Source organism: Microcaecilia unicolor, chromosome 13 (assembly GCF_901765095.1).
Source record: "Microcaecilia unicolor chromosome 13, aMicUni1.1, whole genome shotgun sequence".
NCBI lineage: Eukaryota > Metazoa > Chordata > Amphibia > Gymnophiona > Siphonopidae > Microcaecilia > Microcaecilia unicolor.
The window spans coordinates 69,844,575-69,858,336 of NC_044043.1; the positions used below are offsets into that span (position 1 = coordinate 69,844,575).

The following is a 13,762-nucleotide window of genomic DNA, read 5'->3' on the forward strand; positions in this document are numbered from 1 at the left end:
CTAGAAGTGGACAGGTTAAGAGAGGATTCAGGGCAACTCATGGCTACCACAATACAGGTTAAGAACATTAACACTCTACCTGTTCACTACAGAGACGATATCCAAGCGCAAAGCCTAGAGACCACAACCTCCACCTGGCCAAGTCATACATCTGTCATTAATACAATACATGAGGGTCAAACTCATCAAAATAACCTAATGGAAACCAAACATGGGGGTATGAACTTATCCAGCTGCCTGTTACCATACAAAAAGCAATAATTCCACAATAATAACATGATATATTAAGACAGATATGTGTTTCTTTAACATTTTGGTATTTACTGCAAATGCTAAGAAAACAGAACATTCCCCTCTTTTTTTTTTTTAATATTTATTTATTAATTTCAAAATAATTCACAAGAAACAATCTTGTACAGAAAGAATAATGTCACCTGTTATAACTCAAAAATTTCACAAATAACTAAATTTTCTCAAATGACAAATACATCTCAAGTCCACAATAAAGGCAAGACACAATTCAAAGTTATAATACTTAATACCAGGAAAATAGTAGGGGTATACCACCCGTGCTTATAATTCTTACGGAGTAGATATCAGAGGGTTTGCTAACGGTGAGGATATAGCCGGGCCTTGTTTAGAGTCCAAAAAGGTCTGCAAATGTTCACTCTCATAGAAAACATACTTAACAGATTGCAATTTTATCAGGCATTTACAAGGGAAATTTAAACCAGAAGATTCCTCCTAATTGGAGGACACGAGTACGCAATTTCAAAAAGGATTGACGCCTTTTCTGTGTCTGTTTAGATACATCTGGAAATATCTTAACTTTACAATTAAGAAACATATCCTCTCGGTGAGAAAAAAAGGTCTTTAAAATCCAATCTCGATCAGGCTGTAACACAAAGTCCACTATCAAGGTAGCTGCTTGTACGCCTAATAGTTCATTTTCTATTGTTTGAGAAAGGTTTAAATTTAACTCCTCAAATGGTATTTCGGATCCTGCTGTTAACACATAATCTGTAGACATTCCCCTCTGATTAACAGAAGAAATGAGAACACCAAAGCTAGCTCCTATGCAAATAAGATACAGTGATTATGCCTTAAAAAAGCATCAGATATCAACTTCACACTATCCCTGATCCACCTTTACTATGCACAAATCAGTCATACAAGTAAGTGTTAAATGGTTATTCTATGCACTTACAAGCACATGATAAAAGCATCAGCTACACAAAACCTTCTTTCACCTCATGTCATGGTTGTGGCCGTGCCCTTATGTTCAGACCTACTGTTTCTCTGTATCTAGCTCTGAGACCTCTCCAGTCTGCCTTTTTCCCTATTGTTCTTCTTCCTCTAAGCCAAGCCTCGCTTTGGTGTCCCTGAAGTGAAGCCTACTACTACTATTTAGCATTTCTATAGCGCTACAAGGCATACGCAGCGCTGCACAAACATAGAAGAAAGACAGTCCCTGCTCAAAGAGTTTACAATCTAATAGACAAAAAAATAAATAAAGTAAGCAAATCAAATCAATTAATGTGAACGGGAAGGAAGAGAGGAGGGTAGGTGGAGGCAAGTGGTTACGAGTCAAAAGCAATGTTAAAGAGGTGGGCTTTCAGTCTAGATTTAAAGGTGGCCAAGGATGGGGCAAGACGTAGGGGCTCAGGAAGTTTATTCCAGGCGTAGGGTGCAGCGAGACAGAAGGCGCGAAGTCTGGAGTTGGCAGTAGTGGAGAAGGGAACAGATAAGAAGGATTTATCCATGGAGCGGAGTGCACGGGAAGGGGTGTAGGGAAGGACGAGTGTGGAGAGATACTGGGGAGCAGCAGAGTGAGTACATTTATAGGTTAGTAGAAGAAGTTTGAACAGGATGCGAAAACGGATAGGGAGCCAGTGAAGAGTCTTGAGGAGAGGGGTAGTATGAATAAAGCGACCCTGGCGGAAGATGAGACGGCCAGCAAAGTTTTGAACCGACTGGAGAGGGGAGAGGTGACTAAGTGGGAGGCCAGCAAAAAGCAGATTGCAGTAGTCTAAACGAGAGGTGACAAGGGTGTGGATGAGGGTTTTGGTAGAGTGCTCGGAAAGAAGCCTCACTTTGGTCTCCCTGCTTCTGCCTCATTTCCTACTTGTGACATCATCAGCCTACTCCTTTATAAGGACCCAGGGAGCTTTCCTACATTGCCTTTGCAAGAGGTCTCTTAATCTTGTGTTACCTGTTTAAATCATATCCATGCTTGGCTTTGTTCCTGCATGTTTTGCTCCTGAAGGTCTGTGCTGTGTTTCTCTGAGGGCTAGATGTACTAAAACAATCGTTAAAGCCCTTCCCTTACCGATTCCTTAGCGAATCGATAAACAACAGGAACACATCAAGGAAATCGCATGCATATGAGCTGGTCGCTGCTAGCTCATTTGCATGGGATTTCCTTCCAAGCCAGTCGGCCAGCTGAACATGCGCAGAACAGCCAATCGTTATGCTGGCTGCTCTGCGCATGCCAAGGACGTCCTTCACTGAAAGAAAAAAAAGAAGTCGTCCTCATAATCGGGAGGGAGATCAAAGGGCTACGAGGAGGCTCCCAATGCTGCTGGCAGCTATCGGCGCCTTCTGCTCCGGCCGCCTTGCTCCTTTCTGTCTGCCTCGGGCTGTTAGCAGCACGTCCGATGCCCCTCCTCCAGATCTCTCTCAGCCAATCACAGTGCGTTTAGCTGTCACTGGTGTCAGCTAAACGCACTATGATTGGCTGAGAGAGACCTGGAGGAGGGGCATAATCGAAACAGATGTCCAAATAGTTTTTGATTTGGACGTCCTCGCACGTCTCTCCGGCGGTGGTCATTACAGAAGGACACCCATCACAAAAAAATCTGGGGGAAAACCATCCAAGTGCTTGTCAGGGACGTCCTTTTTTTTGTTAGTGAAGGACGTCCATGTTAGGCACTTTAGAAGGACGGCCCTGACGAGCACTTGGACATCGCTTGAATGAAGGACGTCCATAAAGGACGGCCCTGACGAGCACTTGGATGTTTTTTTTCCTGATTTTTTTTTTGTTAAATTTATAGACATCTTTAGAGGCGAATAAATCCCGTGCAGCCCCAACGAGAGGTACAGACCTCCCCCGTTAGACTTTCCACGGTTAGGCAATCGGAAAACGGTAGTGCATCTCATTAACAATACAATTTATACACATTATAATACTAATTTGCTCATCTGCATTCCGTTTTCGTTAGCTGCTACCGTGATAGGACAATGCCCTTTTGTGCATGTCCTGGTTTACTACTTGCACGCTAAACTGGCTAGAACCAGTTTAAAACCCATGTTAATGGCTCGTTAAGTTTAGTGCATCTGGCCCTGAGTCTTGTGTTTCGATGCTTTCTTTTGTTTCTGTGAGTTTCCTTTTGAACCTTGTTTCCTGAAAGCCTGGCTGTAGAGCCACACCCTGCCCTTGGTGTCTGTATCTGCTTGACTCTACCCTTGGCTCCTGCTTTTAGTCTAGTCCTGCTTTTGACTCTTGCTATGGTTAAGCTCTGTATTTAAGCCAACCTCTGTTTCTGTATTCCCTGTTCTGTTTCCTGTGTGTGTGGTTCTTGTCTGTTTATTCTGAGTCTGTAGAAGCCAGCATCATACCTGATTACTTCACTGCTATCCAGCTTTGGGTGCTGGTAAGCACATTGCTTTGTTTGTTTGTCTTCCCTTAGTCTGCTTAATCCTTTGCCTGCCATGTTTGCTTCCTGGCTCTTGAGCTCTGTTTCTGCCAAGTTCTGTTCCTGTGTGTGTTTGAGCCAGGTTCTGCTCCTGCTCTATGTCTGGGCTAGTTCTGTCCCAGTTCCCTGCTAAGCCAAGTCCCTTTCAGTACCCTGTTCCAGCCAAGCCAAGTCCCTTTCAGTACCCTATTTCAGTCAAGCCAAGCCCGTTCCAGAGTCCTGTTCCAGAATCCTGATCCAGCCAAGCCTGTTTGAGAATCCAGAATCCTGTTCGAGAATCCTGAATCCTGTTCCAGCCAAGCCCGTTCCAGCCAAGCTTGTTCAAGAATCCTGTTTGAGAATCCTGAATCCTGTTCGAGAATCCAGAATCCTGTTCCTGTCTTGTTTATTGTCTTGCTTCTGATATTCTTGTTGCCTAGCTCCTACTCTGTCTTGCCTGTCGTGCTTTGTCTTGTCTCTTTCTTTCAGTCTAGTCCTGTCCGGATCCAGTCCTTGCCTTGTCCTTTTCTGGACCCAGTTTTAATCTACTTCCGTGTTTTGCCTTGTCTTGCATTTCTGGGTCCCAGTCCGAGTTTTAATCCAGTTCTGAGTCTTGCCTTGTCCTGTCTGGGTTCCAGTTCTGGCCCTTTGCCTTCTTTTCCTTGCCTCGTCTGGATCCGGTTCTTGTGTTGTCAATTGTGTTTAGTTACCTCTGTCCTGAGTCTGTTAGTTTATCCTAGTCCAGTCTGTTCTGATTCCTGCCTGTGCCAGCCCAGGTGATTTGTCTGCCAAAGCTCCGGCTTTGGTCCAAGGGCTCACTATTCCTGACAGTTGTAACACCTCAATATATTTGGTTTTGGCAACAGTAAGTTATAGGTTTTTGGTCTTAATTCTCAGTTTAACATTCCTCTTTCAAACACTAGGTTTATCCAGTTCTCAAACCTGCATCAGCCAGTCAGATTTTAAAACAGACAGATATCTATCATGAATATTCATGAGATATCTGCATGCAATGGAGAAGTACATGCAAATCTGATGCATCAGGTGTTCAGCGCTGTGTGCGTCTGGTAGCGCTATACAAATGTTAATAATAATAATATTCATTGTGGATACCCTGAAAACCTGACTGGTGGTTCCCCCAAACAGATCTGAGAAATTTAGCATTAATCTGATTAGAAAATGTGACCTCTCTGACACCAATACCATGACACAATTTACGTATGTCTGGCACACATAAGATACTCCTGCCGGAATTCTGTGCCAAAAAAAAAAATCAAAATTCTGCAAGTTTTGTCATAATTTAAATATTTTTGCTAATTATTATCCACAATTTCAGTAAAATCCAGTATTTTCATTAAATTTGTGCTGACACAAACAGCCCCTTTTACCAAGCTACATGGATTTGCTGTGCTACAAGGCCCCCTTATACCGCAGCGGGTAAAGGTTGTTTTTGCCCCCCCCCCCCCAAAAATGGCCCTACACTAATCACAGGGATTGGTCTGCGGCCAATTTCAGGGGGGGAAGCCCTTATTGCTACATATTTAGGCGACGGGTAAGGGCTCCTATGTTAACCCGGCGCTATATGCCAGAAGTAGTGTGCGTGGGCGTGGGAACAACCACTAGGCTTCTGCGGTAGTCCCAATTTGGCGTGTGACATCGGTGCAGTAGCTCTACTGTTGTGTTGTAAAAGGGCTCCAAATACCATTGCCTTTTTTTTTTTTTTTTTTTTTTTAAGTAGCCACCCAAGGTGGCTGCAGGCTCCCATGAGGTGCTGGGGTGGGGACAAAGATTTATCCCCATTCTATCCCCGTCCCCTCTCTATTCCCACAGTCAAATTTTCTTTCCCGCTTCTCCCTGTTCAAAGCTGAAAGGAAGATTTTTAGCCCCCCCCCCCCCCCCGCACTCATACACCATCCATTATTTATTTCCAGCCCCCCTGCATCCACACACCATCCATTATTTTTTTTTCCGCTTCCGTGCACCCACACCATGCATTATTTTTTTGCAACCCCTCTGCATCCACACACCATGATGGAAAAATTCGTTAATTACTTGATAATTTTCTTTCCTTTAGTCCCAAGGGAACACTCCAGACTAATGGATTGTGACCATCCGCCAGCAGGTGGAGATAGACAACTCTAATGAGTTGTACCTCATAAGCTCCTGCGCTTAACAACCAACCCAGTATTGGATAACAAAGCAGTGACAGAGAGTGACTTCCAGAGAAAAAACTCCAGTCTCTAAATAGAAAAAGAACCATGAAATAAAGGGCAAAACTCATGCCTTAGAAATAACGAAACCAGAACAAAACAAACACCTGAAATTACATAGAACCCAGAAAAAAACGGAACCATCATAGAAGGGCGGGTTCTGATAGAATGAGCCTTGATGTGCATGGGAGCACAGGAGCTGCTATCCCGCCTGCTGGAGACAGAGAATACTGGCTTGGTTGCTAAGTGTAGGAGCTTATGAGGCACAACTCTTTAGAGTTCTCTATTTCCACCTGCTGGCGGATGGTCACAACCCATTTGTCTGGATTGATCCTTGGGAGGTAATGGAAGCATTATTTTATTCTATCCCCCCTGCATCCACACACCATGATGCATTATTTTCTTTGCACTGCCCCTGCATCCTCACACCATGATGCATTATTTTTTCCAGCCCCCCTGCATCCATACACCATGCATTATTTTTTTCTAGCCCTCCTGCACCTACACACCATACATTAATTTTTTTTCCAGCCCTCCTGGCATCCACACACAAGCCATAGCCCCCCCCCCCCCCCCCCCCACACACTCACCAGAGCGCTATTTGAGGAGGAGCAGCATCAGTCCTCTTTACTTTTTCCTGCTCTGCTGCAGCTGCTGTGGGCCGCGTACCTCTGCTTCATCCAAATGGTTGCGGAGACTTCATGCAGCAGCCTCATGAGATTACCGCTTGAAGTCCCAGCAGCCATTTTGAAGAACTGCACCAGCTAGAGAGCAGGAAGAGTGGGGGTCTTTCCTGTCCCCCCCCCTCCAGGGGCTACTAGACCACCAGGGCATGTGAAGGTAGGTCCTGGGAGGGCCCGCTGAGGTTTGGGGAGGGAGGGGGTCAGACTGACAGCCAGCCAGCCAGCCAGCCAAAGTGGTGGGAATGGGCAGAAAAGAGTGGGGTTCTTTCCTGTGCCCTTCCCAAAGAGACCATTAGACCACCAGAGTGTGTGAAGATAGGCCTAGGGAGGGCCAGCCAGCCTTCACCACAGCTTTATCGCTAGAGGGACAGGGTAAATAAAAAAGCTTCCATTGATGTTCCTGCTGTATTACCGCGGTATTACTGATCTGCCATTTGGATTAAAAAAAAAAATTCCAGATCACCAGGATTCTGAGCGAAAATGCTGAATCCTGCGCCCCTAGGGAATTCTGTACAAATTCTGCACTGAGCAGTCACGCAGAATTTCGGGAGGTGTAATACAAGTGCTGTTGCTGGAGCAGGGTTGAGAAGTTGGGTAAAACACATGGGAAAGGGTGACTCCAAGTGTTGGTTCAAATATGGAAACTTGTATGTTCCCCCGAATGGTAGAGACCCCAAGAGGTCAACAACAAAACAAGAGTTGGATAAGGAGAGGCATCTTGTAGGAAAGTCAGGCTTGTAGCACTGACGGTTGGAAGATACCAGTATCTAGATCAGTGTAAAATCTAGCTGGGCAGGTATAGGTGGGAACAATCAGGTAGAATGCGTAGGCCAACTAGTCCTCCTTTGCCACAAAACATCTCTACCCATATCCTCCCTCTCCATCTATATATAAACCAAGGAACATTCCCAGTGGTCTCTACTAGTCTTAATTCTGCATCAGTAGCTAAACTTTTGGAAATATCTGACCTATATCATTTTTTTCTCATTTGGCAGAGAGATATGGAAATTGGCAGGGAATTTTCAGCTCTGTAATGGGGAGCTTCATATATGTGTTGGATTCTTTGCAGACCTCTTAAGAGGGGATTTAAATATACGTGATATGACCTCTATCACCCATAATTATCTAATAGCTTTTTTAAATAATGCCATAGCCTTAAATCTGTCCGGACTAATGTCTCCAAACTGGTTAGTTCTGCACATACTATGACATTAAGCAAGGATATGTGGAGTATGATCTCGACTGTGAAATATCTAATGTGTTATATTTGTTCCTTGTGTAGCAAGACGGTAGCATGATTTTTACCAGATAGTGCTTATGTCTAACAAATCTAATCAACTTCTTTAAATTGCGTGACTAGAGAATTAGACCAACGCCACGTCCTGGATGTAGATCACTTGAATTTCAGCAAAGCTTCTGATACTGCTGCACATAGAACGTTCATAAGTAAAATGAGAAACATGTGGATGGGCCTCAAGACAGACAATCAGACTAAAAACAGATTTAGGAAGCTGGCCGGGTGGCTCAGTGGCACCGTTGCATGTTGCCCTACATAGCATTTCTGGTTCTGTTCTGAATTGGCTCTCATATGCCAGGTCAGCTGTGACAGGATCCTGTGAAGGAAGCATTCCCAGCCCTTGGAAAAGGGTGTTGTAAGGGAGACACCTGGTGGTCAGAGCTGATAGCACATAATAAAGGGTTTCTAGAAGAAATCATGGTGCAAGGCTTCCAAGCCTCAGGACCACTGCTGCAATGTTTAGACTAGGAACAAAGGATCTATTAAAATAGAGCAAAAATCCCTAAGTAGTTGCAAATGTAGCCTCATGGCATCAGAATCCTAACACTTATTCTGAATGAGGAGGAATAATGAGGGTGGGGAAGAAAAATCACAGTGATTTATGGCCAGAGGGCAGTCAAGAGAACATATGAAAGCTCTGAAAGGAAGAGAGTTCATGGCAATTCTGGGAAATGTAGCTCTTGGAAATCCTGAACTGGAAGTGAGCTCATATGCAGATCTCTCTGGCACATAAAGTGAGAAAGCAACAAGGGTTCAGATTCAGAACACAGATCTAGGTAATTAAACATCTCAAACTGACTGGAAGGCAGCTGGTGAATTCAACAAAATCTACACTTCTTGTAGAAGCAGAAATATGGAACTCAAAGAACAAAGATGGAATGCATAGGGCTTTGTTCTTGGAACTCCTTTTACAAAGCCACGATAGTGATTACTAGTGCTGTCCAATTCACGATTCAAATCGATTTGATGATTCATTCTGGAAAAAAAAAATCGAAAGTCCTGATTCTAGATTTCCCCACCTCTTTCCCTCCTTCCCATCAGCTATCACCCAAGCCACTGCCTGTTCCCTCCTTCCCGCGTCACCCAAGCTGCTGCAGCTGCTGAGGGAAGCAGCAACAAAAAGATAAACTTACCATAGCAGGGCCCAATGGTAAGACCTCTCCATTAGCACAGGCAGGCTGCCTGCTTTGCCCCAGAACAGGAACTGAAATCAGGGGGCGGGATTAGCAGCCATGCCGAACAAGCCACCAATGCAAGGAGGTTGGATGAAAACAGGAGGCATCTGAGGCAGGATGACAAACCTATTAGCTGCTGCATCCACGTTGTGTTGTTCTTTATTGTTGGTAGTATTTTTATTTAATCTCACTTACATTTTCAAACATGCCAGCTTATGCAGCATATGGATGTACACTGTTACGTCTGTGGCCGTGACCACCCTCAGACTTACCCTGTTTCTGGGAGTCAGTGGCTGTGCTGGCTTCTGCTTGTCTCTGTGTCTGTCTTAGTTTCTCTCTGGCTCTGTGTGCTGATTGCCCTACTGAACCTCACCTGTGTGGGCTATGCCTTTTCCAAGATGGCTGCCACCGACTCCTCTATGCCAGTATCCAAGATGGCTCCCACTGGGCTGACTTCTCTGTGTGTCAAGCCTCTGTTTGGATACAAGGTGATTGCTGCAGCTGTGCCTCTGGTGTGGAAGGGCTTTATTAATGACTTAAGAGACTACAGCCCTGGCCTTTGCATTTCATTTAGGGCCCTGGTGTATAGAGTGCTCTGTACACTGTTTCAGTGTTTGCTCTGTGTGAGTTTCTATGTTTGACTAGATAGCTTAGGCACCGTGTGGCTTGTTAGCCTGTGTATAGCTTTGCTAGTTCTCTGTGTTTGTTCCTAGTGTTAGACTAGCCAGCTTAGGCACCGTGTGGCTTGTTAGCCTGTGTATAGCTTTGCTAGTTCTCTGTGTTTGTTTCCAGTGTATGACTTGTTAGCTTGGGCACAACTTTGTTGTTAGCTGGTGTATAGCTTTACTAGTCTCCTGAGTTACCTAGTGTATGTTTCTTGTGTATGACTGGTTTGCCTGGGCATAGCTTTCCTATTAGCTTGGGTACAGTCTACTAGTCATTGTGTTTAAACCTGCCGACTGCCAGAACCCGGACAGTCCCTGCCTGTCGGCCTTGCCTGCGCCTAGGTGCCAGGGGGCACTCCTGGATCTTCATTCCTGCTGTTCCTGCTTGCAAGTTCCAGTTCCGGGTTTTCCTGTAAGTCCTACCGGCTGCCAGAACCTGAGGGCTCAACCCTCGGGGAAAGGTGGTCAAGCGTAGGTGAAGCCTAGGTCCAGTGTGTTCCAGTCCAGCGGGTTTCACTCCTGTATGTTCCAGTCCTGTGGGGCCCTCCAGTGTGTTCCAGTCCAGCAGGCTCCACTCCAGTGCGCACCCGTCCGGTGCGTTCCAGTTCCGTGTATTCCAGTGTAGAACTCCAGTCCGGGGTTCCGGTCCAGTTTTGTCTCATCTCTACCGTGGAGTTGATCTTGCCTGCCACTGCCGCTCCACGGTAGTGGCCCATGGGCTCACGAACCCAGTGCTCCCGGGGAAGAAGCCTGACAGTATGCCAAGGTCCTCGAGCACACGACATACACAAAGGAAGTATAAGTTTTTTATAGGTAAAGTTTTATAGGTAAACTGTTTTATAAATCATAATCAGTGTGGCATTTGTTATATTTGTGCAGAGATTTTTTTTTTCTTCTAGTAAAGGGCCTCTAAAACAGACAACATATTATGAGAATCAGGTGCTCAACTTTCAGGGTCTCTCTCTATTTAACAGGGCGATTGAGGAAAGTGGTTGACACGGAGAGAGGGCTCGAGTATCGGGGGTTCGGCTCCTAATGAAGCGACAGCGAAACAGGAGCTCACTGGAGAGCTAACCTACAAAAAAGCCCGTAGAAAACGCCCAGTACAACATAAGTGCTAATTCCTATATAAAAATACAAAAAAAAAAAAGTTAAAAAAATAGGAGTTTAAGCATTTAACAGAGGGAGAAAGACTAGTGAGGATTCCTGCTGGTTACCGCACTGGGAAGCAAAGAGATCCAGCGGCACAGCAGGGCGGGGCTTTTCCACATTAAGGGAAACAGCACCGGGAATCTGAAGTCCCTTACCTCTAAAAATAACAAGTTATATGAGGCACAGCGGTTTGCAATTGTGTGGTTAGAAGTGGTATATTATAAAAATGCACGTGATATTTTTTTATTACTACTATTTAAAAGACAAATATTGAATGAGGGCAGAGCTACCTTCATGTAGAAGTTCAGAGTCAGACTAAATGTGCCAACATTGCCCAGTTCAGCACAATATTAGCTGGTTCCTAGCGTGGATGGCACCCGGGGCGGATCGCCGATGCACCCCCCCCCCCCCCCGCCTGCGAAATGACACCTTCCCCCCTCCCCAGCAAAATGATACCCTCCCCGGGTGCATGCCGCTGGGGGGGGGGGGGGGAAGTTGCCGCGGCGCGCGCCTGTGGGCTCCGACTTCGCGAACTTCGCTCGTTCGCTGCAGCTCCCTCTGCCCCGGAACAGGAAGTAACCTGTTCCGGGGCAGAGGGAGCTGCAGTGAACGAGCGAAGTTCGTGAAGTTGGAGCCCACAGGTGCGCGCTGCGGCACTCCCCAGCGGCGTGCACCCGGGGCAGACCGCCCCCACCCTTGGTATGCCACTGATACAAAGTTAATTATGTTCAATGGAAAATAAATCTGTTGGCTCAGGCTTTTAGCTATGTGAATGTTCCATCACTGTGCCATTATTGCTACCAAGTAGCAATAAGGAAGGGCTTTTACTTTAAACTTAGTTTTAATTTGTTTATCCAGTCCTTACAGGCATATGGTTTTGCTTTTTAAACCCAAAGGTGAATCCTAAGGGTGGTAGAACTATTAGGTATAAACTGTGTTGTTGATGACTTTACTTGTTTTGGACTGCTTTAGGTCCATCCTGGTCTCTGCTACTGAGTTACAACAGGAAAGAGTCCAACCAGAAGAAGCATGGCGGTATCAGACAGAAAGAGACAGATTGCATCTCCCTACCACTCCCAGCACGTAATAAAACAACATTGTTCTTTGAAGACTTACTTTGAAAAGATGACCATGAGCTTCCTTCTGTTCTTTTGAGGCTCTGAGTCTTCCTCAAATTCCTCCATCTCCTTTCCCAGGAAGACCTCTTGGTGGAAGTCCTTGTTCAGATGGCCATCCATCTCCATTTTTAGCCCATTAAGGTGATCTGGGGGCAGGACCTCATTCTCATCTTTGTTATCGACTGCCTTATATTTCAGCACAGAACTGTTGGCAGGTCTAGCATAGACATCCATGAGCAGGAAGACAAGGAGCAGGGAGAGGTAGAAGGAGCCCAGGCTGCACAGGAACACCTGCTTAGAAACCATTTTTCTCCACCTCAGTCCCAAATACAAGCACACAAAGTTATTTTCAAACTCGTATCAAACGACCTGGAAGAAAATACAAACATATAATGTTCAAAACCTTTAAAAAAAAAAAAAAAGCAAGCAGCATTCTCAATCAAAACACCAGCCGGGGTAAAAACTAAAGGAAAAAGATAGAAGTTGGTACAGTTGTGCCTCTCTCATTTGCTAACTTCCAAATTTTATCAACTGATGTGAGAGGACCTGTGGTTCTGCCCGAACCCTTAGAATTCCTTTGTGCAAACATCAGACACTAACCCCCTAATTCTATACTCTTGCACACACATTTCTGACCTTCACACAAAACTACATGCACACATTATAGAATGGCAGTTATGAACATAACTTTAATTTTTAAATTAGGTACAAATTGGCTTTAACAGGAACTAATTTGCAGTTAGTTAATATTCTATAACTTCGCATACAATTCCTTTAACATACAACTGCTATTGGGGGAGGGGGCATGGCTATGGGAGGGACATGGGCAGGTCAGGGATATACCCAGCACTTAAATACATAACTACATAAGTAATGCCACACTGGGACAGATCAAAGGTCCATCAAGCCCAGCATCCTGTTTCCAACAGTGGCCAATCCAGGTCACAAATACCTGGCAAGATCCCAAAAAAGTTCAATACATTTTATACTGCTTATCCCAGAAATAAGCAGTGGATTTTCCCCAAGTCCATTTTAATAATGGTCTATGGACTTTTCCTTTAGGAAGCTATACAAACCTTTTTTAAACCCCACTATTCTAACTGCCTTTACCACCTTCTCTGGCAATGAATTCCAGAGTTTAAATACATGTTGAGTGAAGAAAAATTTTCTCAGAAGGTATTACTGCAGTTTGGTGCAAACATTTACAATAGCCTTTCACATGGCGTAAGTGCTCATAACTAAAGTTAGGCGCTAAAATGCAAACAGGCTAGTATCTGTAACAGGAAATTATGTGCATCACTGACGATATAGAATTTGCTCTTACTGCCTAACTTTAGGCCACCTTTTGAGAATTACCCCTAAAAGCACTAGATAACTGCCATTCAGAAGTCTGCTGAGGAAGCCAAAATGCCAAATTCCTGACAAACAAATGTTTTCAGAAAGAAAATTCTCCATCTGTACAGCTATAGCTAAAAGACTCATGTTTGTTGTACAGTCTACTCAGTACATCCAGCCTGATTTATCCTACTACTTTTGCAATACATGGTGTGCATCCAATTTTAAAATGTAAATGATTTCAAAACACAAAGAGGGGCATAATCGAACAGGGCGCCCAAGTTTTCATGAGGGCGTCCTCACAGGACGGCCCCCGCAAAGGGGAGGGGAAACCAGTATTATCGAAACAAAATGGGCGTCCATCTTTCGTTTCGATAATATGGTCGGGGACGCCCAAATCTCAACATTTAGGTCGACCTTAGAGATGGCCAACCTAAATGTTGAGATGGTCGT

The 13,762-nt window shown here is 44.8% G+C and overlaps 1 protein-coding gene across 3 annotated transcripts in view; it reads right to left on the reverse strand.

Annotated features, from left to right (window-relative positions):
* Positions 1-13,762, reverse strand: part of SDF4 (stromal cell derived factor 4) — a 68,582-nt gene that overhangs the window by 41,989 nt on the left and 12,831 nt on the right. For all 3 annotated transcript variants that reach the window (XM_030185808.1, XM_030185809.1, XM_030185810.1), the window contains exon 2: positions 11,973-12,343. In XM_030185808.1, the coding sequence (XP_030041668.1) occupies positions 11,973-12,280 (308 nt within the window). In that variant the 5' untranslated portion in view covers positions 12,281-12,343. The remainder of the gene's footprint in view (positions 1-11,972; positions 12,344-13,762) is intronic.